This window comes from Xenopus laevis, chromosome 9_10L (genome assembly GCF_017654675.1).
Source record: "Xenopus laevis strain J_2021 chromosome 9_10L, Xenopus_laevis_v10.1, whole genome shotgun sequence".
NCBI classification, from domain to species: domain Eukaryota; kingdom Metazoa; phylum Chordata; class Amphibia; order Anura; family Pipidae; genus Xenopus; species Xenopus laevis.
Genome location: NC_054387.1, coordinates 79,261,531 through 79,288,171, shown reverse-complemented (window position 1 = coordinate 79,288,171; position 26,641 = coordinate 79,261,531). Strand labels below are relative to the sequence as shown.

The following is a 26,641-nucleotide window of genomic DNA, read 5'->3' as shown; positions in this document are numbered from 1 at the left end:
GCAATGTAGCAAAACCTGTTGTTGACAGAAAATTTCTAGTACCAGTCTGCTAAATGCCATCTGGACTAGGTGTTTTGTTTAGCAAGAAAGAGTTAATAGACTTCTCAATATCTTCTTTTGTAATTACAAAGATTACATTTTGAATGATTTATACAGTGGAACAAAAAAAGACTGATTCATGGCTATTCTTTGTCTTTCTACTACATATGGTAATTGTAAATGCAGAGGTGTAATAATCCATTGTGATGCCTCCATTATTCCCCAAACCCCAGATGGACTGCAGCTGGGACTAGTAACATTTGACATTCAAGGTGCTGTTCTGCTCCCTGCACAAGCCTGACATTTAAGCTAACTGAGTGATGCTAAGAGTTTCAGTTCTGCAACAGCTGAAACATCAAAACTGTGTATGCTTACTGTTGTCCAGCTACAATATTCATCTCTCCAAGGGATATGTACTCATACAATATCTGTAAAGATACAATTTGGGCATTCCTGCTTTATACCTTTACAGAATCTCAGAATCTTAGCATTGTAGGATCATACGTACTGGAAGCCAACCCGCTGTCCTGGCCCAATGAGCATGCTTCTGCCTAGTGCCATGGAGCTTAGACCAGAAGTAATGTAAATCAATATGGTAGCTGCTGCTAACCCCACTATACTGCTCTGCAATTCAGAAGGTACAAATAACAAGTTGCTTTTAAGACAGAGTGAATGGGGAGAGGTCCGTGAAGGGGGACTAACAGATAGGGGAATACATATGGGACCTATTATTCAGAATGCTTTGAGCCTGGGTGTTTACAGAAAAGGAACTTACCATAATTTGAACCTCTATACATTAAAGTCTACTTAAAATTTAATTAAACACATAGGATTATTTTGCTCTAATAAGGATTAATTATATCTTAGTTTGAATCAAGGTATTGTTTCTTTGTTACAGAGAAAAAGGAAATCAATTTCAAAAATATTAATTATTTGATTAATATAGAGTCTATGGAAGACTGCCTTCCCTTAATTCAGAGCTTTCTGGATAACGGGTTTCCAATAACAGATAGCATACCTGTACCACCCATCAGCTACTGCAGGCAATCAAAAGCTTTCATTTTAATGTGTGTGAAAAAACAATGATTACAAGAAATGTTATTTGTCACAAAATGTAACAAAAGTATTTATGATTCCTTTGCTTGATTAAAGAAAGGGTTTATAATACGATTAATGCTTATTTACTTTATCTGTCAGTTCATTAAATGCTGTTGTACAACATTCCTGAGAATGGAATTGGTTTATCGATCGATGCCTTTCTGATTGATGGATTTCTGGCCTTACAAGCTGATCAATACATATAACTGTGCTCGTTGGGAAAACCACTTCAAATATTCCTGCCAACTGAAAGTGTAAATGTTTTATTAGCCAGAAAACTGAACCAGTCTGATCTGCTAGAGGTAGCAAGCACAATTCCTCACTAAGCAAATGCTTCTTCTAGAAATGTGCTTGCCAATTAAATAAGACTAAACCCCAAACTGTTACAACTTTCCCCCCCAATTTAATGTACTAATGGTGATAAAAATGTATCTATCTATAATCCATCTCTCTAATTATTTGTTTAAAAGGAGATGACCTTCACAAAATTCTACGTTTCCTGGAAAACATTGTCTATATATATATATATATATATATATATATATATATATATATATATATATATATATATATATATATATATATATATACACATATATACAGAGTATGTGCTAGTAGTGATTTGGAGTATTGTCATTTCATTTTTCAGCCCAAAATAACTTTGTGACTCTTACATGGCACTAAACTCCTTTTTCATTCTTTCATTTTGAATTGCTTGCTGTTTTGTCTGTTTTGACTGCATAAACTTAGAATTTATAGCAGGCAATAAGGTACTTTCTGAGAGTGGCAAGTAAAATGCAGCTATTTTCCTGCACCAAAAGGATTCAGTACAATGCTCTCTGGCTCATCACTAAGATTATTGACTTACCAAGTCAAGACACTATTTCATTCCTTGGCCATCAGTTCCACATTATCTAAATCACTGCTAGCTGTATTATATATCTGGCTGAGACTACAAAGAAAGGTTGATTACACATGCCAGTTTGGGAAACTAACTAGCAAACTGAAAAGACCTATACAGCATAGTGTAATTGAAGCCTCTGAAGAGCTAATACAGGAGCAGAAGGATGTTAGTAAAACCAGATGCCTTTGCTAACTAGACCAGAATATTATTTTCCTTTAAGCATTTTAACAGTAGCATAGCATCCCAGGGTGGAACTGTATCTCTGGTGCCAATACACTTCATTTCAAGTTAAACAAAAACCTGCACATTCTCCTCATATCCACAGAAATCCAATCCTTCTAACTGGAAAGGATGCTGCTTGTGATGGGAGAAAATTGATTGTTACAAAACATCTCCGATGCCAAAGCTACCACATTTGTATGCCAACACTAGGCACAATTTTCCAAGGCGAGAGACGGATTTTTCTGAATTACAATTGATTAGTATAATTGCAGTGCTTCTTTGTAGCACTGCAATTGCACTGCAATTTTGTAGCACTGCAAGTTGGCTGTCAATTTAACACTAACGTTTCAACTTGCAAGGCTGCCAGCCAAAGTGTTTTGTATTGTAAGAATTAAATTACCCACTCTCTTTATAGATATGAGAAGTATCCTCTGAAGTCCATGGCCTGTATAAGAGCTCTATGCCTTGTGCCTTATATGTTAATAGAACTCTCTGGTGTTTTCACAGTAGGTTGGTGCATTTTTACATTTACACAGACACACAAACACTCTTTTTACACATACAGTATACTGCAACCCAGTAGAGCAAAAATCCATTAACGCCCTAAATTGTCTTGTTTTGGAATTCCAATCCCAAATTTTGGCCTACTGGAAATGAAACAGAAATGAGGTCAGACCTGGCACTGGGGGTGACTGCATGGCCAAAATAATTCATTATTGTAGCAATTATAATGAATAACAGAGGAATGTTTAGTGTATTGTTTTTCTATAAAAACTCAGCACCTATACAAGTAGTTTCTACTGCATTGCATTAAATGGAAAGTAGGTGTTCCTTCACCCACTGGGAAATCATCACTAGAATACAGGGCAACTCCCCTGACCTTGATTAGATATGCAATCACAGTATTGGTGTTAGACATTTGCCTTAGTAGAGGAAGATACTGGACAAATTACTTCTAAGTGTGAAGGATGCATGAAAGGAATGTCTCCTAGACAAAATGACAGGGGGCAGGAAAATGTACAAAAAGGGCGACAACATTAATTAAGAGAAAATAATTAAATGGCAGTACAGACACAGATGGGTTAATTAAAATTTGGAAAGAATATTTTGAGCATACATTTGTGAATTATGTAACTAATTGTCATGATAAATTTGTGAACTATTTAACTAATTATCTTGTTTTGCCATCTCAATCCCCAAGTTGGCCTACCGGAAATTAAACAAATTTGGGGTAGATTTGGAACCCGTTGATCACTATATGGCCAAACATATGCAATTTGTTTCATGTTGTTACAGGTCACTGTTATAGATGGTCTTGGCCAGGTTTTTATATAAAAGCTCTGGTATCACCTATCAAATCTATCAAGAGAAAGAAGGAATGGACTAGCATTACAGACCCATACGGGTTTAATAACAATAGGAAATAGATGGTCAGTGTGAATCAAACAAAAAATGGATGCCATAAAATATATTAACATGTAAGGACAGTCATCAAGAATCACAATTTTGTCCCAGGGTAATGACAGAGGAAACACTAGTAAATGCATTCAAACTAGGTTTGTAATTACTAAAGGAAAAGTTTCTTTACAAGATAGGTAGAAAGCATGCACAATTCCCTGATACAGAAGACTCTGCTGAGTTTAGGTGCATTTAAGAAATAAATAATTTTGTACAAATAGGGAGTTCAAAACACTGAGTTTAATTTGAAATATGGTTATACCGTTCAGGGATAATAACTAAAAAATATTGTATTTGCCTTCATTTAGGATTTATGTCTTTTTACAACATAACTGTGTTATTATGTTAAATGCACTGTCATTCACACAGCATAAGGTGATAAACCATCATCACTGCAGCAGGGGAAGATCAACTGTGCAATCTATTTATGACTACGAGATGTGTACAGTTAGTAGATAAAAGAGATCATTTACTGTGACCCTGGACACAGCTACTTCTGTCTGGGGGCTAGCTGAACCCTAGCACTGGATTAGCTGGCACTCATCCCAAAAAAAGCTGTATTTATGGAGGAAACATGGAAATTATTGACGGCACCCAGAAAAGGGCTCATGTGAACGAGGCCTAATTTAAACATTGGATTTACTGCAATACAATATTTCCTGCATATGTAATGAAAGGAAAAAAAATGCCTGGGTATGCAGTCATGCAGTCCACTGATGCATCTGTTCCAGCCTACATAGTTTGTAACTATAATGTATATGCCTCAAATTTCCTAAGATTTCACAGCTAATGCCTAAATAATGTGGGCTCTGTCCTGCTACTGAATTACAGCTGTGCCAAGTAACCCCAGTGATTTATCTGCTCTGCAATCTGAAATATGTGATCTCAGCACTTCCATTGATCTGTAACATTCAGTGAGCTAAGCACAACTACAGGCACCATGTAGCCTTCTGAAACATTACCGTGTGCTCTACCCAGAGATTACTGTACACTTGTAGCTGAAAGGGAAGTTAATTCATCTTTCTTAGAGGATACTGTATTGTAAACTCCAGAGAATATTCATCCTCTTCTAGAACATGAGTGAGCAAAACCGGATCAAATGCCCCAAGGCAATGAACGGCCAATCATTCTTAAGAACTGGTTATTCTGTAATGCACTGTCATTCTGACCCTACAGAATGAAGAGCCATATTTAAATAAATGAGAACATGTCTTTTTTTGTTTCTAAAGTGAAAATTTATGGGTCAGATTCAATTTGAGAAGAAAATGTTTTTCTCTTCATTAATGTATTATTTTTATCGGTAACATACCAGCCAGGTAACAACCATACTTGTAACATTCAAGGGTTTGCCTATTGGCCAGCCCCTATCCAATTAGGGTTTAATGACTGGATAAGCTGACGTACTATATTTTTACACAGTAGAAATACCATAATACCAAATTTTGGAAATAATATATTTTTCATAACCATATAGGGCTGAGACACGTTCAAAAGTTTATCTTTCAAAATCAGCCAGTGTTGGGTGGTATTGAAAAGAGTGGTCTGTGATGCAAGGAGTGGGACATTAACACATGGGACACACTGATAATGGAAGGGGAAGAGCTATGATATGGTGGAAAGGTCGAGGGCTGATTATGGAGAGAGGAAGGGTATAATTGGATCAGACTGGAGGCTTAAGTGGGTGGACCAGGGGCTCAAGTGAAGGGTATTTCAAATTTACAGGCAACTAAATTGTTGGAAATTTGTACCACTAAACCCAGCCTTGGAAGGTTTTATTGGCTAGGCGAGTAAAATACTGGTTGGGGGGGGGGGTATGCTATAACCATATACTGTTTCTGCTTGTCAGTCAGTTTCACACTGGGCCCACCAGCAGTTACAGGGCCTGCTTTTTCTATAACCATGAACCTACATGGGGTGCCTTATCAGCAAACACTCAATTATTTGGCAACCTCATCAAATGCGGCACCTTGAAGAAATGGCCAGCTTTATTTCCATGTATTGCCATCTTTTGGCTGTGGAAGATCCAGACAATGGTGCCCCCCCCATCTGACTGGGTCAAATTTCATAAATCAGGGAAGCTTTCAGCCATCCAGCTGTTAAACTGTTGTTCAGTTGTGTCCTTTGAATTTTTATTTACACCCAACCTATGGGCCACTTTGGCATTAATCGGCTTAGGCATATGCACACTGAAAGCAGCCCTAAACCAGAGACTTCCTTTTATAAATTCAGTCGGATGGACTTTTTTTGTTTAATAGGCACTAGATCACTATTAAAAACAGTACGTGGATAGAAAATTAGATGTTACTACTCACAGTAGGGGCTGAAACAGCATGCTGATTTCGACCCTGTGTGGCCTTAGCCAATTGGAACAGTAACACCAAACAATTAAAATGTTTTAACGTTAATGCAAATATAATGACCTGTTTGCTTCAGAAACACAACTATAGTTTATATAAACAATCCATGGGGGCAGCCATTCAAAGCTGAAATAGGAGAAAAGGCACAGGATACACAGCAGATAACATACAAGCTCTGTAATATACAATGGGGTTCTACAGAACTTTGTCTCTTTGTATCCTGTGCTTGACTGGCTGCCTCCATGGCTACAGCAGCTTGTTTATATAAACTATAGTTGTATTTCTGAAGTAAACAAACCAGTTTTACTAGTGCAGGGCAACACTACATTATATTGTCATTCCTTTAAAACACTTTAATTTCTTGGTGTTTCTGTCCCTTTAAAACCATGTAATATATCAAATCAGTTACAGAGACTAGAAGGCTTAAATTCATTATGGAGATTTATAAAATGAATTATTTTATTGGGTCCTTATGTCCAAACTAAAAGCTCCTTGATTGGAGACAGAATATTGCAGAATATTATGACTTTTTTGCGGTACAGCAATAGTTTAAACTGCATGTCATGAAGTTCCCTCACGCTAGACGCTAACATTTTATTTTTATAGCCCACATATTCTCCTCTCTCTGTGTCCTCTGCTCAAATGATTCATGTCATCATTAGCTCTTTTGTCAACCAATATAATCCGTCACTGCTAGGCCCATTTCATATATTTCTCCTCCTACACTGCAGTAAAAACATGGACATCATTTTCCTACTGCCTTAGGATTAGTCTCTGCCTACTTATGCTTTTGTTGGTACATATTGATTGATTTGTAAGTGGAGAAAAGTAAAGTATTAAGAGTTTATATGCAAAATGCATCCCCTGCTATGATTTAAAAGGCTATTATAAGAGAACACAACTTTACCCGTTTGTCAAAAACTGCACCAGCCGGATTATTTCTGTAGAAGCTCATGCTCTGCCCGGGAGTTGCATACGTAGTAGAGTGAAAGCCCAATTTACACACAAAAAGGTAGCTTTTTCTCTCTACTGCACATTAGACTGCTCGGAGGACGAAGAAGATTTCGGCACATGAGGTTCTACAGAAATAGCCCGGGCTGCTGCAGTTTCCATTAACAAGAATATAGTTTGAGGGTATCAGGTAAGTTATTACAATTATTAGAGGGGTGTCTAAGATTTTGGCACCCAGTGATTATATTTTTCAATTATATCTTTTAAAACAGATCTGTATAAAAGCACAATGCTGCAAGCTCCAATGTTAGTAGGTGGCATAAAGTAATATCAAGCAACCAGCCCCACTTATTACCCTTTTATTGTATTCTTATATATACCTCATTTCTTGCAGGTCGTGATCACACGTTTGAATAAACAGGAATGTACTATTAGCATAGGAGTTTACTAAATATAAATTAAACAATTGGGGAACTATAATCACCTGGAACCAAAGGTTCAAAACAACAAAAATATCATAAAATCAATATTAATTTATAGGAATAGTACAGAGTGTACACTGCAAACACACTGTCAGCAAATTGATTCTTTTTATAAAATTTTTACTGAAAATTCAGAACTCAATTCTTGTATTTTTACATCGGGGATAGGCAGGACAGTATATTCAAGGAGTTGTATGGGCCCCAGCAGAAGTTAGTGCACTGCTACTATTGCTATGTAACTATTCTGTAAGCACATTTTATAAGGATATAATTAAATTAAAGGAGAACAAAAGTGTAAATCACTGACAGGTGCCAAACGTAAGCCACCTCCCAATGATCAAGTGATCTTCTTTCTTCTTCATTATCCTCCACTCCTTATTTTTTCAGTGCTGGGCTGGCCCGTGTACAACGAAGCGACAAGCAGTTGTTTTTTTTTTTTTTTAAAGTTAGTGTTTTCGCTCTAAGAAACTCTCAAAGAAAGAATATGAAGGAAGAGAATCACTCCTGGCACCCTGGGCTGGTGCAGTTTTCTACAGAGCACTGGCCTGGGGTAAAAAGGGTGCTCATACTGCAAATTATATTTATTGTGTTGAATCCAAACAAAGAGAATTGTGAGGAGTGTCAAGCATCAGAGCACTGCACTTCCCCAAAAAATACAGCATAAAGGAAGAACATAGAACTGACTCATTGTGTTTTTTTCATGTCAGGAAATGTGGAGATCACACAGACAGTGGTGAAGCCTGCCTAGCATTATAAAATTTGTACAGTTGTGATAATATCTCAGACACCTCTTAGAAAATGAATGTAAATTGCAAAAGTGCTCTAGGGCCCCTATGAATAAATCATTTTTTTGGGTTTGGTCCCCTTTACGGGGGAAGTATGGTAATAAGTTATAAGCAAATCAGAACCTGTGAAACATATAGGGTGATTGCACTGGTATCTGTCCTTGCCTGACAGGTAGGGATGTCCAGAGACATACATTTGCAGTGACTGTGAATTGCAACCATAGAAGCAATAGCAGTTGAAAATGAAAGGTAAGAAGACATAAGGCTATGGGCACACAGGCTGTTGTTAGTGGCTATTGTTGTCCTATGTATTTTTGCAGGCTGAAAGAAACAGATCTGCTCAGTGCCCCTACTCCATTTATTTGAATGTGGTTACACACAGCAGAGCTGAAGCTGAGGTCAGCCTGGAGATGCTTCCTTTTGCATATTTGGGCTGACCTCAGCTTCAGCTCCTCTGTGTGTGTGACCGCACACATGCTGATCACATTTAAATCAACAGAGTCGGGGAACTGAGCAGATCTGCTTCACTCAACCTACAAAAACACTCAGGCCAAAAACAGCCACTAACAACAGCCTTTGTGCCCATATCCTAAAGGTGAACAGATAGGCTAGTGCCACACTGGGATGCTTATACTTATACTGGGCTGCTTATATTTAAGTTAAGAAACAGCCCGCTTCTTTGCACTGACAGCCGGGCTGCAGATAAACCAAGCTGATTTTAGTGCAAAAATGCATACTCGTCTGCTCCACGTGTCTGCTCCCATGCTGACGCAGCACCTGTCAGTACAGAGACATGCATGAGTGGATGGGCTGTTTCTTGGCCTCTGATTATACACAGATAGAGAAACAGCCCATTGTGGCACTAGCCACAAGATACACTATTATTTGTCTATGTGGGAGTAAAATTGCTTTTGTATATATATATATATATATATCCATATAGAAAGCTGAAGCACACTGGGATTTATCAAAGTAAAACTTATTTTATTGGATCAACGTTTCGGTCCACACAGGGACCTTTATCAAGATGATAAATCCCAGTGTGCTTCAGCTTTCTATATGGATATACATTTTTTTCTGAATAGCACCTGGGTCTATGCTCCAGTAAGTGTGTGCCACAGCCTTTCTACATATATATATATATATATATATATATATATATATATATATATATATATATATATATATATATATATATATATAATATATATATATATATATATATATATATATATATATATATATATATATATATATATATATATATATATATACCGGTATGTCACTTTGAGCCATTTTTTCACTTTGAGAAAGGCTGTGGTATCACCGAAACGTCAGCAATTGTCCACCAATAAACAGACACTTATCGTTTCTAAGACCTGTGAGTGCAATCATTTTCTTCTCTACATTCAACTCCATTACGGACTGCACCCAGGCACAGTTGATTTCATTATCGTGAGTGCCGATTCTTTCTTCACTATATATATATATATATATATATACAATGTCCAAGGAGGGCCGGCACTACTCGTCTGTAGGGTATAAAGTGCCTGGGTGCTGCGCCAAAATAGTAGGATATACAAAGAAGAAGGTAAGCACTCACAGGTCTTAAAATGTTCAAAAAGTGAAAATTTATTGAAGAATTTTTTCTGACGTTTCGGCTAAACCTATAGCCTTTCTCAAAGTAACAAATGTGAATCTGACCAAACAATTTAAACACTCACATGGCGGGAAAGTGGTGTGATGACGTCATCACGTGTCAGGGGGGAGTGAATACATCAATACAGTGCGTCAAAAATATACAATTCTAAACAAGTATGTGTAAAACAACAAAAATGAGTATGGCATCTCACTGTGACACAAGATATCACAAAACAGGCATTTAGCAACAATGTATCAGCGGAATCAAAACATGATACTTCTGTAACGTATTTAGGAAAGCGATATTATGTATAAACTTAGTTACAGTGCAAAGCTTGTATAGCTTTAAAATTACAGTCCTTTATGTGGAAAAGCGCAGTTAGCGCTATCACCAAGCACGCCATACATAGACATTCCACATACCATCTAGTTCGATGTGCATGGATCCTCACTCAAGGGCTTGTCTGTCTATGGCAAATCGCTACACGGGTCCAGCATATAACCGGATGTCGGTTTTTGTAGTACTTATTAACAGTATCCATTATTCATCAGGCTGTGTAGTGTCACGATCAGTAGTAGATCTCACTCCGGCAGGTGTATGTGAGTTGCAGAACCGGATCAGGGGGCGGGACTCACCCGTATGTGAGTGGGCGTGTCTAAGGGTTCAAGAGTACGGTTGTCCACTGAAATGTCTCATAGCAACCGTATATACTTTCTCGATGTCACCTCAGTATGTGACGTGTCCAGGAGGGTAGATGGGCCGTGCAACTGACTCAGGTTGATCCTGATCGTACTATATGGGCATAATATACATAACATATAGTGCAAATGTCACCTGACACTGACCCAGTGTCGAAGAGGAGAGAAAAGGGGTACAGTGGGAACACGAATACAATCCCTTTGTGGGCCCATAGTGTCCAAACCAGCCTCATGAATAAATGTATATATAATCCCATCTAGGGTACAGTTCAGGGTGAAACACTACTCTTTGATGGAGTGTACTGTCTCCCTGGTATGCAACCCAAGAGGTACTAGTAGATATGTTTAAGGCTGCAAGCTGGTCACATTGGGAGCTGAGGTCGCACTCTGGGTACAGGTTAGAGTGGACCACCCAACGACACAGGGGGTACGTAACATCAGACCCATCCAAATTACTATGTACCTCTGTAGTCAGAAGTATATATGAGGGCCATATATTTATGTAATAAAAATACTCACACCCATAAGATGTTGTACATAATAGGTATATGGGAGGAAAAGAAGGTTAGGACCCACGTAGTGCCCAAGGTGGCAAAGGGATACAAACACAGTATGGAATAAGTTATTTAGAGGAGACCAACAAAGGCTGCGCTTGTCAAAATGACTGTATTACATAGTCCAGGGTGCCCGTTAGTAAAAGGCCGCATAAGATATTAGTTCATTGAGCCCTCTGGGGTTCAATGTGTCCAGTCTATGGATCCACCTGAGTTCTGATTGTAGAAGTAGTCTCTCACGGTCGCCCCCCCGTGTTGGTATTGGAGTATGGTCTATTATCATACTTCTGAGGGAGGCTAATGTGTGTCGGTGTTCAGCAAAATGGTGAGAGACTGGTGTGTCGCCTGTGCCCTTAATTCTACATACCGCACAGAGGTCCTAAGACAACTTGCTGATACGAACACCTACCAACCCTTGGACAGTGATCCGACTAACAATTATAAGAAAAGGGTTGATATCACACTCCAAACGGCTCTACTGCAGGGATTTATCTCTGAATCTACACTATCTTTCCTTACGCAAGCACATCCTGTCTGCCCAATCTTGTATACCCTGCCCAAGGTCCATAAGAGCTTAAAGGATCCACCTGGACGGCCGATAGTGAGTGCAAGAAACTCCATCCTACAGCCTCTTGCTGTTTTTGTGGACTATTATTTACAACCCTTGGTCCAGGCAACTTCCACCTACATTAAAGATACAGGGGATTTACTGATGAAGATCAATTCCTGTCTACCTATACCTGAACAGACACTACTGGCCACATTGGACGTAACTTCCTTGTATACAGTTATCCCCACAGATGAAGGGATAAAAGTAGTCTCCAGATCTCTACTACAACACCCGGACCCCATACGTCCTAACACAGAATTCCTTGTGGATCTCTTGGACCTATGCCTAAGATTGAACTACTTCAAATTCGAACAGTGTTATTACCTACAAACCAGCGGCACAAGTATGGGTTCTAACGTGGCTCCTTCATTTGCAAATCTCTACATGGCAAATTTTGAGGAACACAACATCCTCCCCAAATATGGCCTACATATACATAAACTGTGGCGCTTTATTGATGATCTCTTACTCCTGTGGACAGGGTCCAAACAACAATTCCTACAGATGGTAGCTGAACTGAACAATTTGCCAACTACCATCAAGTTCACAGCACATATCCATGAAACCGAAGTACCGTTCCTGGATATTCTACTGATCAAAGAAGGACAACATATCCACACTACGAATTACCGAAAAACCACAGATCGTAACACATTGTTACATCATACCTCATGTCATCCTCCACACTTACTACGAAGCATACCCTACTCCCAGATGCTACGAGTGGCTCGAAACAACACTAAACTTCATCGCCGGGATATGCAACTTGATGAACTTACAGATCGCTTTTTACAGAGAGGATACCCCCTACATGAACTCCTTGAGAGCAGAACGAGGGCTATCCAGACCCTACATACAGTCCAGAGCCCCATAAAGGACTCCTCTACATCAGTAACAGACGACCGTCTGACATTTCTTACCTCCTATTCGCCCAGTACCAAGTCTTTTGTCCAGACTATACGCAACCATTGGACTGTCATCCAAAATGACAGAACTTTACCATACTCCTTCAAAATACCACCACGGATTGCATACAAGAGAGGACCTAACCTTTTTGACCAACTAGTAAAGACTGATCCTCAACATTGCTACCTGTCTTCCACCACTAGGACATGGCTGTCAAAAGGCAAGAATGGCTGCTATAAGTGCACAGATTGCACAACATGCAGACAATTAATGACTGGTTCCACCTTTACCCATCCACATTCAGGCAAACCGATTCAGATAAAACACAGAGTCACCTGTACTTCAAAGTTTGTAATCTATATTCTGAAGTGCCCCTGTGGACTTGTTTATGTGGGTAAAACCATTACCACCTTTAGGGAAAGGATGGCCAACCATCGTTCAGCCATACGTGCAGCTCTCCTTAAGGGCACAGGCGACACACCAGTCTCTCACCATTTTGCTGAACACCGACACACATTAGCCTCCCTCAGAAGTATGATAATAGACCATACTCCAATACCAACACGGGGGGGCGACCGTGAGAGACTACTTCTACAATCAGAACTCAGGTGGATCCATAGACTGGACACATTGAACCCCAGAGGGCTCAATGAACTAATATCTTATGCGGCCTTTTACTAACGGGCACCCTGGACTATGTAATACAGTCATTTTGACAAGCGCAGCCTTTGTTGGTCTCCTCTAAATAACTTATTCCATACTGTGTTTGTATCCCTTTGCCACCTTGGGCACTACGTGGGTCCTAACCTTCTTTTCCTCCCATATACCTATTATGTACAACATCTTATGGGTGTGAGTATTTTTATTACATAAATATATGGCCCTCATATATACTTCTGACTACAGAGGTACATAGTAATTTGGATGGGTCTGATGTTACGTACCCCCTGTGTCGTTGGGTGGTCCACTCTAACCTGTACCCAGAGTGCGACCTCAGCTCCCAATGTGACCAGCTTGCAGCCTTAAACATATCTACTAGTACCTCTTGGGTTGCATACCAGGGAGACAGTACACTCCATCAAAGAGTAGTGTTTCACCCTGAACTGTACCCTAGATGGGATTATATATACATTTATTCATGAGGCTGGTTTGGACACTATGGGCCCACAAAGGGATTGTATTCGTGTTCCCACTGTACCCCTTTTCTCTCCTCTTCGACACTGGGTCAGTGTCAGGTGACATTTGCACTATATGTTATGTATATTATGCCCATATAGTACGATCAGGATCAACCTGAGTCAGTTGCACGGCCCATCTACCCTCCTGGACACGTCACATACTGAGGTGACATCGAGAAAGTATATACGGTTGCTATGAGACATTTCAGTGGACAACCGTACTCTTGAACCCTTAGACACGCCCACTCACATACGGGTGAGTCCCGCCCCCTGATCCGGTTCTGCAACTCACATACACCTGCCGGAGTGAGATCTACTACTGATCGTGACACTACACAGCCTGATGAATAATGGATACTGTTAATAAGTACTACAAAAACCGACATCCGGTTATATGCTGGACCCGTGTAGCGATCTGCCATAGACAGACAAGCCCTTGAGTGAGGATCCATGCACATCGAACTAGATGGTATGTGGAATGTCTATGTATGGCGTGCTTGGTGATAGCGCTAACTGCGCTTTTCCACATAAAGGACTGTAATTTTAAAGCTATACAAGCTTTGCACTGTAACTAAGTTTATACATAATATCTCTTTCCTAAATACGTTACAGAAGTATCATGTTTTGATTCCGCTGATACATTGTTGCTAAATGCCTGTTTTGTGATATCTTGTGTCACAGTGAGATGCCATACTCATTTTTGTTGTTTTACACATACTTGTTTAGAATTGTATATTTTTGACGCACTGTATTGATGTATTCACTCCCCCCTGACACGTGATGACGTCATCACACCACTTTCCCGCCATGTGAGTGTTTAAATTGTTTGGTCAGATTCACATTTGTTACTTTGAGAAAGGCTATAGGTTTAGCCGAAACGTCAGAAAAAATTCTTCAATAAATTTTCACTTTTTGAACATTTTAAGACCTGTGAGTGCTTACCTTCTTCTTTGTATATATATATATATATATATATATATATATATATATATATATATATATATATATATATATATATATATATATATAATATATTGGGGGGAATGCAGGAAGAATTTTAAATAACAAAACTTTATGCTTCTCCTCGCTATTGTGCTTTTATCTTCGGAGAAGTCATACATAATGCCCATGGTTCTTTGCATTACCCCCATTAGTTATGTAGGAGTTTCCAAATGTTAATCACCTGGGCCAGTCAGGACAACTGAGGTGCAATTTCAGGTGTTTTGACACTCACCCATCTAGCAGGAATTTGTGCAGTCAAAGAGGATGCTCTTTTGCCAATTTAATTAAAATTGAAATACATTAAATCATGTAATTAAGATAAAAGCATGCAGTACTATATACAGTACAGCACAGTCTATTCAGTGAATACAACAGCTGTAAGCTCATAAATACCAAATGCATTTCCCATTGCTCACTACATAAGGCATAAATTAATGTGTAGATGGCAGGCATATTTAAACAGTGGTTATACTAGATGTTAATTGGGCCCCACAGCAAAAATACTTTTTTGGCCCCCCAATATCCAGGGGTTGTCCTGTTTTACCAATATATACTGTATATACATGGGGCCCCCTATACCTTCTGGGTAGGGCTGCCACCTTTTACAATAATCTTCACCGGCAGATGGAGGGGGCGGGGTTAAAAGGGCGTGCCGTGGCGCTAAAGGGGACGGGGCCGTGACGCGCTATTGGCTGGCCGGGTCGTGACGTCAAAGGGGGCAGAGCCAAACGCGCGCATTTGGCAAGAAGCCCAGAAAAAAAGGTGAGTTTGGAGCAGGCTGGGGGCAGGACACGGGCTTATTTTAGGTGTATTACAAATTTACCGGCAGCTACATTGCCGGTAAATTTGTAATACCGGCCCCGGCCTTGGCTGGTGTTTTACCGGCTAGGTCGGTAAAATACCGGCCGGGTGGCAACACTTTTTCTGGGCCCCCTGCAGCCGCAGGGTCTGCTTCTTCTGTAGTTACGCCACTGTGTTCAAAGCTAAACCTTCACACTGTACTCATTCCTTGCGTTTCTACATCAAAAACAATTGTCAGTCCCACCACAATAATCTCTAAATGTGTTTCACAAAAAGAAGCTTTTGGTACCTACCTGTCTACTGTCCCTCTGGGACGAAGATGACGATGAGGCACTTTTGTGCGTAGGAGTGGATGTTTTGTGAGCCGGTGATATGCCCTTTTCTTCCAAACTCATTTTTGAATTGATTAGCAATAATTTTAAGGTGCCAAAAAGATCATAGCAAAAACCTCTTGTATATCAGGCAAGGGAGACGGCTCTTCCAGACAAATTAATCCATTTTATGTACGTTGTAAATGAAGATTCTAAAATCAAGAAAAATAATATTTTTATTAGAAGAATCATATACAATAGTTTTGACTACAAGAATATAAAAGGCTTAATGGATATAAAAGGCTTTCTTCCACTGTTTTTGGACCTTGCCCCATTCAAAACTGCTTGCAACTCTCTGAACTGCACAGGATGAGTGGGAGCTGGAAGGCACAGGGACTGCCCCTAGTTTAAATGTCATTTGGAATGTGCAAGCTAGGAAAAGTCAGGGAATGCAGAGTACTAGGAAGCAGTTTATTTAAATTGAAGTCTCCCTTGCCCTAGGTTGGATTTTTAATCGAGCACAAGATGCAGATTGACACGTGTAAGTGCATCCTTAGACTTACAAAAAACCATGAAACTGGCATGCCTATTACCCAATGTCCTGGGGAGCTGATTTTTCTGGGATATGCAATGCTTCATATCACATAAATTTTAAGGCTTATCTTAGCCATAGCAATGCTGTAAACAAGCAGCACTCTTGTGGGCACATTTACTAAAGAGCGAACTGTGTTTTTCTGAAGATTTTTCGCTATAAAGACAATTTGCGGCGACATCGCCTATTTACTAAAAATCTAGTAACACGCTTCACTAGAGAATTACCTTGTCGCTGGAGAACTCTCGCTGTGTTTCTCCAGGCAAATTTTCGCTTAAGCAAACGATCAGAAATCTGCTATATCAATTTGTTACCCTTTTCACCAAAATCTATTTTGCCAGGTTTTGATTGGTGAAATAATACAATGAAGAAGCTACATCCTCAACATTATTATATCAGTGACATCATATCCTGTATTCCACAAAAGTCATAAGAAAAACCCTGGCATTTTTTTATATTTAAAGTGGGATTATATTGTTGTTGTTGTCGTTGTAACAGTTAAAAAAAAATCTTATATACACTTTTTTTTTAACCATTTGAGGGGCATGCCACATTTGTTTTAGGGTAGGCTCATGTCTAGGACAATATAGAATCTCATTTGTCTTTATTTTCTTTGCTTGGACATTTTTAATCAAAAGTGGCCACTTCCAGAAATCTCACCAACATCACGAATAATTACATACATATGACCTTATACACCCACTTAATTTAAATTGACGTAAGCATAAGTTAACCAAGTTTCGATAGGAAGAAAGTAACGCTAGAGTAAATTCATTATGAAATTGTCGCACCAACACAAATTTGCACGTAAGTAAATGTGCCCCTTGATGTCTCGATCCCTTAAAGGACAAAGAAAGAAGATTTTTTTGGCAATCCCTGGTGAATCCAATCACAAAGCTTTCCCTTGTCTAGAGTAGATTGTATTTGTCTGTACATTTCTTGGACCGGTGGTATGGAAAAACATGCACTGGCCCAGCAAAAATAGAACTAGCCGGGAGGAAACTGGGGTCACTGGGGCTGTGGCCACCCCATTGAATCAGACTTTTCTTGTATGCATTTCTTGGATGCATTTATTAATCTCAGAAGTACTGATCTTTATTTGTGTTTTTTTTAGAAACTCAATTTCCCACAGCTTTAATTTTAAGGCGAAAACTTCTATACACTTATAAAAATATATGCGTAGTAGCAGATGAAGTTCCCAAAAATGGCTGTTTGTCCTCTGTGAATGCTATTATTAGTGAGAGGGTTATAAATACAACCAGATGCATATTTTTCTTGGTTAAGTCTCTGCACCTCATAGTCATGCACAAATCATTTAATGCTTTAGGTTGTACACCTGACTGTCAGAGAGGTCTTGCACATGCCCCCCTCCCCCCCCCCCCCACACACAGTATAACATTAATGCTGCACTGATTTACCCTTGTAAGTAACATATTGTATTTCAAAATGAAACAGACTCCTGCGTGTATATCCTTTGAATACTTAAAGGAGTGCTTCACCTTAAAGTGAACTTTTAGTATGTTACAGAATGGCTTATTCTAAGCAACTTTTCAACTGATCTTAATTTTTTATTTTTTAAAGGCTGTGATTTTTTGACTCTTTCCAACTTCCAAATGGGGGTCACTGATCCCATCTAAAAAAACAAATGCTCTGTAAGGCTACAAATGTATTGTTATTGCTACTTTTTATTATTTACTGTATCTTTCTATTCCCTATTCATACTTCAGTCTCTTATTCAAATAAATGCATGGTTACTATGGTAATTTGGACCCTAACAACCATATGGCTGCATTTGCAAACTGGAGAGCTGTTGAGTAAAAAAACACAAAAAATAAAAAATGGAAACCAATGACACTTTGTTTCAGAATATCACTCTCTACATCATACTAAAAGTTAATTGAAAGGCGAACAACCCATTTAAAGAATAAGTTGCATTTTTCCAGATTTTACACATTTTTTCCTAGTACCCTGAAAAGCGTGAAATGGGGGTTCTAATGGATTTGCACTGATGACTTTATATAAAGTTTGTGCTACAGGCTAGGAGTATGCATCTGAAGGAATCTCTTTGTTTCATTCACAGCATGTATGGACTGACATCAGGTGGGGGGCAGAACAAAACATAAGTCATAACTGAAGTCTAGGAAGTGGCATTACGGTGAGTTATTTAACATTGTGCTGTAGCTTAAATGAGAAGGAAAGGCATCATTTCTGGGAAGTGCCAATTTCTTAGGCTCCTTACATAATACCTAACCTGAGGCCCTGGGCCAGTGCTCCTTTTCATGCACTTGCCAGTGTATTTCTAGAGTACTATTTTGCCATCTTCTTCTTTCTTCCAGGGACCTCTTGCAGATGATGTGCGTTGTGTCTGCGTGCAAAGTAGGGTGAAAACTGAAAATCAGGGGTTTTGCTCTACTCAGTCTACTGTAAATGTACACCCACCAAGGGCAGTAGAGAAGATCCATTGAGAGATTGAAAGATGACAGCTGGGTGCTCCTACATTAGTGCTCTGGGCAGGTGGAGTTTTTAAGCTATGAGGTGCCCCGGCCTGGGAACTCAGGTTAGTCATTATAATCACTGGGGGTGCCCTCACGTAGTATTTAGTAAACAAGAGGCCTGCCTGTTCCATTTGAGGACAATTAATTGCTTACATAAATAAATGTACATGTAGCATTGCATGCCTTCTAGCCACAAAGTACAACATCTCTCGTATACAGGACCGCCATCAGAAATCGCAGGGCCCCATACAATAAAATTTCCTGGGCCCCCTGGGCTGCACCCACCACAAGCCCCACCTACAGGTCCGCCCTCCCCACCCCACTGGTCCGCCCCCCACCACACAGTAAAAAAACAAAAAAAATATTGGTGGCTAGGGTTCCCACATGTTAATAAAAAATAAAAAGATATTGGTGGTCAGGGCCCCCCATCAAAAAACATTTGTGGCCAGGGCCCTCCCATTAAAAAATATTGGTGGCTAGGACCCCACATGAGAAAAAAAAATTGGTGGCCAAAATTGGTGGCCAGGCCCCCCCCCCACATTATAAGAAAATTGGTGGCCAGGGCCCCTTAAACATTCATGCCTTTCTGAAGTCAACAGCTCTCATAAAGATGGGGGGCCTGGATAATCAAGTAAGTGTGGCATGGCAGGGGCCCCTTACCCTAGGGCCCCCTACAACTCTCCCCCCTGTCCCCCACCATGGCTGCCCTGCTCGTCTATATCAGACTAAGGAAACTACTAGTACAGTAGCCGCATTCTCCACCAATGTATTTCAGCCCACAGAGAATTGCCAGAAACTTCCAATGTAATCTCCTTTCACACTTGTATGGGAAGTGAATTGGACGGGAGGTGGCAGGAAAGGTTTGAACTCTTCTCAGCTGGCTAAAACACGCCATCATAGAATATGTCCCCGGCCCTTCTCCATAAAAGCTGTAGTCCTCCTGAGAAGATTCTGTGGCCAATTAAAATTTTTGTTCAAATATTGTCCAATAGTAGAGTCTGTTCAACTTCAAACTGCCCCCTAGGTTGTCCACAGATGTACAAATGGCCTGGCAGTGAGGTAGGCAGAAGCCAAATTACCCACCCATATTAGAGCATGTATGGTCATATCTTGGCTGTGTATTTTGGGTGAATAATTTCATGGAAACCAGTAGAAGATGTGAGAAAACACTGACATTTATTATTAGTGTCCATCCTTTCTGGGAATAAATGACTAATACATTGAGAAATGACATGAATAGAATATAAAAAATGTAATTGATATTCACCAAGTAAATTCCGTGGCAGTTACTTATCAAGAAATATAGTGCAAATTAGCAGATAGGTTATTAATCCTAACACATTTTCATAATTTCACGGTTTTGCAGTGATTTGCTTGATTAAAAAAACAATTATCATGTGTGCATATTCATTAAACTGAATTTAGCCATTAGAATTCACTCTATCTCATGGGGCCTTTCGTATTCCGAGGAAAAGAAAATGGTCTGTACATTTATTTAAAGTTGCAAAATTTCCCAACAAAGATAACACTGTTACATATGCAAAAGGAACATGGGTTATTAGTCTTAAAGGAGAACTAAAGCCTAACTAAAGGCTAGAAATGTTGTACATTATGTTTTGGGCTTCTGTATCAGCCAAAGGCAACCACAGTCCTTTAACAGGGATGATCTGTGCCTCTGAAGATGCCCCAGTATCTCTACATCTTCTTTTCTGCTTCTTTTCTTTTCACTGCACATGCTCTGTGCTGATGTCACAATATATATCTATTTTGTAATTAATACAGATAATTACTACATGGCAGCACAGAAACCAGTTCAACTAGCATCAGAATGTAATAATTAGCCCTGTAGCATCATCTTATATTACAGGCCAACCTCATTTTCTGCTTGTAAATTTGCAACAACCCCTAAGCTTAGCTTCTAAACAGCTGCTCAGAGCCCACTGAGCATGTGAATGTTGCAGACTTTCCAAGATGGTGACCCCCTGTGAAAAGTTTGAAGACTTTGATCATTGCTGCTATTTAGATGCTGAAACTTTAGGCTGGTACAATAAGTTCAGTATGTAAAATATGGCATTTTTAACCACATTCATTTTAATGGTTTAGTTCTACTTTAAAGGGATTTAACCCCCTTTTCTGAAAGTGACACTTTGGAACATCTAGCTCTATAAAATAGGCATGCATTAATTGTAATTAAAGATTACAGCAGCAATAATGAGAATCATCCCTACCAAAACTAGGTTAATCATCTCATTGTTAACTATAATTACAGTGCAATTTGTGTCAATACTGCATTTTATTCAAACTACAGAAGACTATAGGATATAGTGCTGTTTAGGTATTAAGAACTATAACAAATGTGTTCAATACCTTTGACAATAACTGCAGAGCAGGTTAGTTCCTTCTTATATACTCTTGCATTTACTGGGCAAGTTGTAAAGTTTAAATGAAGACTTTACAGACCAAGCAGATTAATATAACTAAGCATCAGCTAAAGGTTTACAATAGACGCCCCTACATAATAGTTAATGAAAATATGGCAGGGGTGCCCAGACCTTTATGATGTAGGGTCTATCACCTCCAAGTATTGCACTGCCAAACCTTAATTTCATATTTAAATGGACAACACCCATTCTCAAGTCATTTAATATGAGTACCTAAAAGAGTGACCCAATGGAACTGTTTGTGGACAATGCTGGGCTTCTGTGATCTACTGGTCACTTGATCCAGTTTTACAGGTTGACAGTGATCTTTTGGGCACCACTGAAATAAGGCATAAGTAAATTGGCTGAGCGATGAGTTGCTGACCTTCCTCTAATAATCTGCACTTTGTACAATTTCTACTTTGGCTGCAGTGTTCCTAGAAGACAGGGGAAGTAATCACTATGACTATGGGATGCAATAAGTCACACTGGGCCCAGTATGTCCTACTTTCATATGTCTCCAGTGAATCAAGTGGTTCCTGATGGCATACCTATATACATGAATCTAGGATCAAGCAGGATGTGATAATCTGGAATGTTTATTGCGTACTTTCCATAAGATGTTCCATGAGCAGCTGCCACACACCGATACCACAATTCCAGCATCTTTCAACATTTTGGGGCAGATTTAAGGGTGAAGTGACTAACGTTAGCGAAAATTCACCAGCGTGACGTCAGTTCGTTACTTCGCCGTTTACTAACGGGTGCAGACGTAACTTCGCTAGCGAAGGAGATAGACTGTAGCGGTAATTTGCTCCCTTAAGCCTGGGGAAGTTGAGCTCTGGCGAATGGACGTAACTACGCAAATTCACTAAGATGCAGATTTTACTGAAGGTTACCTCTTGCGCCAGACTTGCCTTCGCCACCTCAGACCAGGTGAAGTGCAATAGAGTAGATAGGAGTTCCTCAAAAAATAGTTGAAAGTTTTTATGTCCCGAAAAACGCTGGCGACTTTTCATTTTTCAGGGTGATAGGCTGCAAAAGATTGTAAATTTTTTCTGGGGTATCCGGCTTCACCCTACATTTCCTAACATATGGCACATAAACTATACACTGGGCTCATGTGTAGGGCAATATAACAACTTTATTTTATTTTATTAAGGTTTCCCAGGCTTGTGTAGTGTAATGTATTTGCTGCAACATATAGGTCCATTGAACTTTAACTTCCTGCCATATACAAATTATCCAAACACTAGCGCAACTTCGCTTTGCTTGCCGCAGTAACGCTAGCGCAACTTTGCCAGCGTTCGGTGCCATGGACACAATTTTGGATTTTAGTGAATTAGCGTTGTCCTGGCGAATTTAAGCCTGGCGAAGTGTTGCGATGTGAGCATAGCGGATGCTAGTGCAAATTCGGCGCTTAGTGAATCTGCCCCATAATCTACAATTAAAGCAGGCCTTGTTATCTAATACCTGTATAACAAACCATGTTTATACACCCTACTCTCTTCCTTACTGGTGCTTTATAAAAAGGAAGACTTATACATCTCCCTTGAATATTTTTACATTGCAAGACAGGAAAATGTAGCTGAGGTGCTTATTATATCCAAAACTCAGCTTTATAAAATGGTTTGCCTACAGCAGCCCCAGTATAAAACATCAATGTACCGGTATGTATTGAGGGAAGTTCACCTTTAAGTTAACTTTTAATATGTTATAGAAGGACTTATTCTTGGCAACTTTTCAATTTAGCAGGCCTGTGCCCTTGACATTGCTCACTGCACTGAGCGCTGACACTGAGCACTGCTTAGAATTATATTTTCTATCACTAGTCAATGTTTCACCTTAATCCAGGGGAAGATTAAATATACATATTACATCTTTCTGCCCTTTGAATCTGCACTTTCCTTTGGGCCAGAATGTCCCTTTTCCAACAGAGACACATATCATGCTGTTGATAAAGCACTTGTTAATCAGATCCAGTAGTAGCTCTGTGAAAGCGCTGGGCTGATTAGAGTGGTATTATGAAATTCACATACTACAATTACAGTGTGGGTGTGAAATGTGCTTTTTGCAGTTCACACAGATAGGGAACTAAATTAAGACTTGACTCAGACGGGGTACAAATGCTGTTTTTGCAAGGAGCTGGCAGATTTGAGAAATAACACTAGAAAAAGGAACAGAGGCATCTGGTGTTGAATTTCAGGAAGATGGGTTTAGGTAAGTTCCTAATTAACTGTAAATGTTTCACTAAAGGCAACTCTTCATCAGCCTGGGAGTTACAGAAACCCATACATACATTTAGGGGAAAATTTACTGGTCGGATATCGAGGGTTTCCACCATTGCTGAATAGCAATGGTGGAAACTGAAAAAAGTCTATATGGCACTGGATAAATAGTGGATAACAGATAATATCATTGTGTTCTACAGAGCTTAACTTCCATCTGCTGTGTAACCTGAGCCTTTTCTCCTTTGAATGGCTGCCCCCATTGCTAAACAGCATCTTATTTAAATAAACAATAGTAGTGTTTCTGAAGCAAACACAGTAGTTTTACTAGTGCAGGGCAACACTGCATTATATTTTTATTATTTTAAAACACTTTTATTTTTTGATACTGTTACTGTTCCTTGGTTCTTTAACACTATCCACTCCCTCCAACAAGCAGGTTCCAAAAGGACAGTACTACACAGTAACTCCCCTTTTGAAGTCAAAGGACACCCCTAGTCAATAGAAGAACTAGCAGAGAACGCTAACCTGGAAAACATTACCCTCCTAAATGAAAACAAGCCAAGCCCAACATTAACCTTATTAGGACTTTCTGAGCTGAAGGGTGCCTTAAATATATCACATTCCTAAATGAGTACTAAAGCAATACAGAAATATTTTATAGATCAATTAGGATTCATGCCTTGAACTTCTTTCCCCATCACAATGCACAATGAGTTCCTGTTTAGATGAATGGTTCATTGTCAGCCCTCACCTAGGTAACAATTTGGTATCAGAAAAAGAAAGGTCTGAGAATGATTTTAACAACTAGTGAAACACCAAATCAAATCCATCCAAGTGTTGCTAGTATTTGATTCAAAGTGTAAAGGTGTAATGGATAATATTGCAAAGGTGTGAGCTGTTGATTGCTGCAAACCACAAGGGTAGTTACAAGGCTAGCTAGTCCTCCCAGGTTTCCAGATTTTATATGTTCTAGATTGGGGCATTAGTGTGAATTAGTGCAGAATTTCACAGATTGGATGAAAAAACACTTAAAATTTTAGAAACTACTAGGATAATTGATCATATTCATAGGTTATTTACTAAGCTCCAAAATTACCCGAAATCTGAAAAATTCGTGATTTTTTGTGTTATAATAGGCTTAAAAAAATCACAAATTTTTCAGAATTTATTAAACCTCGAGGGCTAAAAAGCCCGAATATAAAACCACGGCATCTCAAACCTGTCGAGGTTGCATAAAAGTCAATGGAAACATTCCCATTGATTTTTGGTTGAAAAATTCGGAGTTTCTGGGGAAAACTCATGAAAAAATCGTGAAATTCAGAGCTTTTCCCGCAAAGGTAATTATCGGGAAAACGTAATAATAAATAAGCGTGGAAAACCCGAGCGGGTTAGATCGGAGTTTGTAGCAGCCGATACTGAGATAAATTCGGACCTTGATAAATAACCCCCCTAGTGTTACTTCTATGTGTAATACTTAGAACATCTTGACATATCTGCAATCCATCTAAGGGGTATTTTTATCAAAGAGTGGAGTTAGAGATCGCCACAGTCCTCTAGAGTGAAATTCCGCCACTATCCATTAATTTCTATGTTTTTTTAAAAGAGTATTTATCAATGGGCGAAAGTGAAAGTTCATCTTTTCATAAAAACGCCTTTCAAAATCCTATGCAAAAGGCAATATATTAATACATACCTCCCAACATTTTGGAAATAAAAAGAGGGACAAAAAAGTTGTTACACGTAGTGCGGCAAAATTATTCTGACAACATCCATTTTTGTGACCACACACGAAAATGTGACTTTCCAGTACAAACGAGGGACTGCAGTTTGAGCTGTCAAAAGAGGGACTGTCCCTCTAAAAACGGGACAGTTAGGAGGTATGATAATATAAATATAATACAAGTAGCATGGTACCACCAGTAAGCTGAAGCTCTTTGCAATAATAAAAGGAAGAGAAACTTTGTACAAAATTAATTTTCATTGCATCAGGTTTTTTCTTTTAGGCTTCAGTAATTAATTTAGGAAAGAAGAGATCAACTGGGTAAGTAAGTCCTTGTCACGACCTGCTAATTTGCACAGATGGGAAGGTGTATTACGTAATTAGTCAAATTAGTGCAAAACCAGAATGCCCTTGCCGAATGTAAGAGCATATCATCTGCCGCATCTTTTAGCTCTCATTAACAGATCCAAATGCCAGAGAAAATAAATCCAATTAATCTGTAATTTTATATCAATTTGATAGATCCTAACAAACACTTTTGTCATTCTTTAAAAGTCTGAAAATGTAAGTTTAGTGTGTTTTGTAATAGCTGCTGTATTGTACTATAGTCACTATACCACCGACATTAGCTAGATTACATTTACAGAATTAAAAATCCATGCCGAAGTCTTCAGACATTTGGGGTTTGGGTCTCCTTTTCCGTTCAACATAAGACTGAGCCCCCCCAATGGTATAACTATAGATTAATGGTCCCCACAGCAAATTATTTTTCAGGCACCAAAATGTCTAGAGGTTGACCTTTATACAAATATTGATTGAAACTGTATATGAAATAGGGCTTCCTGTGGCCCCTGCCCCCTGCAGCTGTTGTGTCGGTGTGTTCTGTGTCCTTTGTAGTTACACCCCTGGAGCCCCCTTAGCTCATAATAGTTAAATATATGAAAACATGATCTTTAATATTCGCTCTTTTATAGTTTACACAGAATGCAAGGATTCACCCTCAAATTCATTCTACATTGTCTTCATGGCTGGCATTAGACAAAGCGTTAATGTGGCAGCCATGTTGGAAAAGCCAAAGTGCAGCTATATACACACAATGAACCCACCATGGATGACCACGCATAAGTGGCAGTATTGCATTGTTTTTTTACAGTAGAAAATACTGTCTACTTTGCACCAATTCTA

The 26,641-nt window shown here is 39.2% G+C and overlaps 1 protein-coding gene across 2 annotated transcripts in view; it reads right to left on the bottom strand.

Annotated features, from left to right (window-relative positions):
• osbpl6.L (oxysterol binding protein like 6 L homeolog) overlaps nt 1–26,641 on the bottom strand; it is a 122,741-nt gene that overhangs the window by 53,340 nt on the left and 42,760 nt on the right. For both annotated transcript variants that reach the window (XM_018235945.2, XM_018235946.2), the window contains exon 2: nt 15,981–16,210. In XM_018235945.2, the coding sequence (XP_018091434.1) occupies nt 15,981–16,082 (102 nt within the window). In that variant the 5' untranslated portion in view covers nt 16,083–16,210. The remainder of the gene's footprint in view (nt 1–15,980; nt 16,211–26,641) is intronic.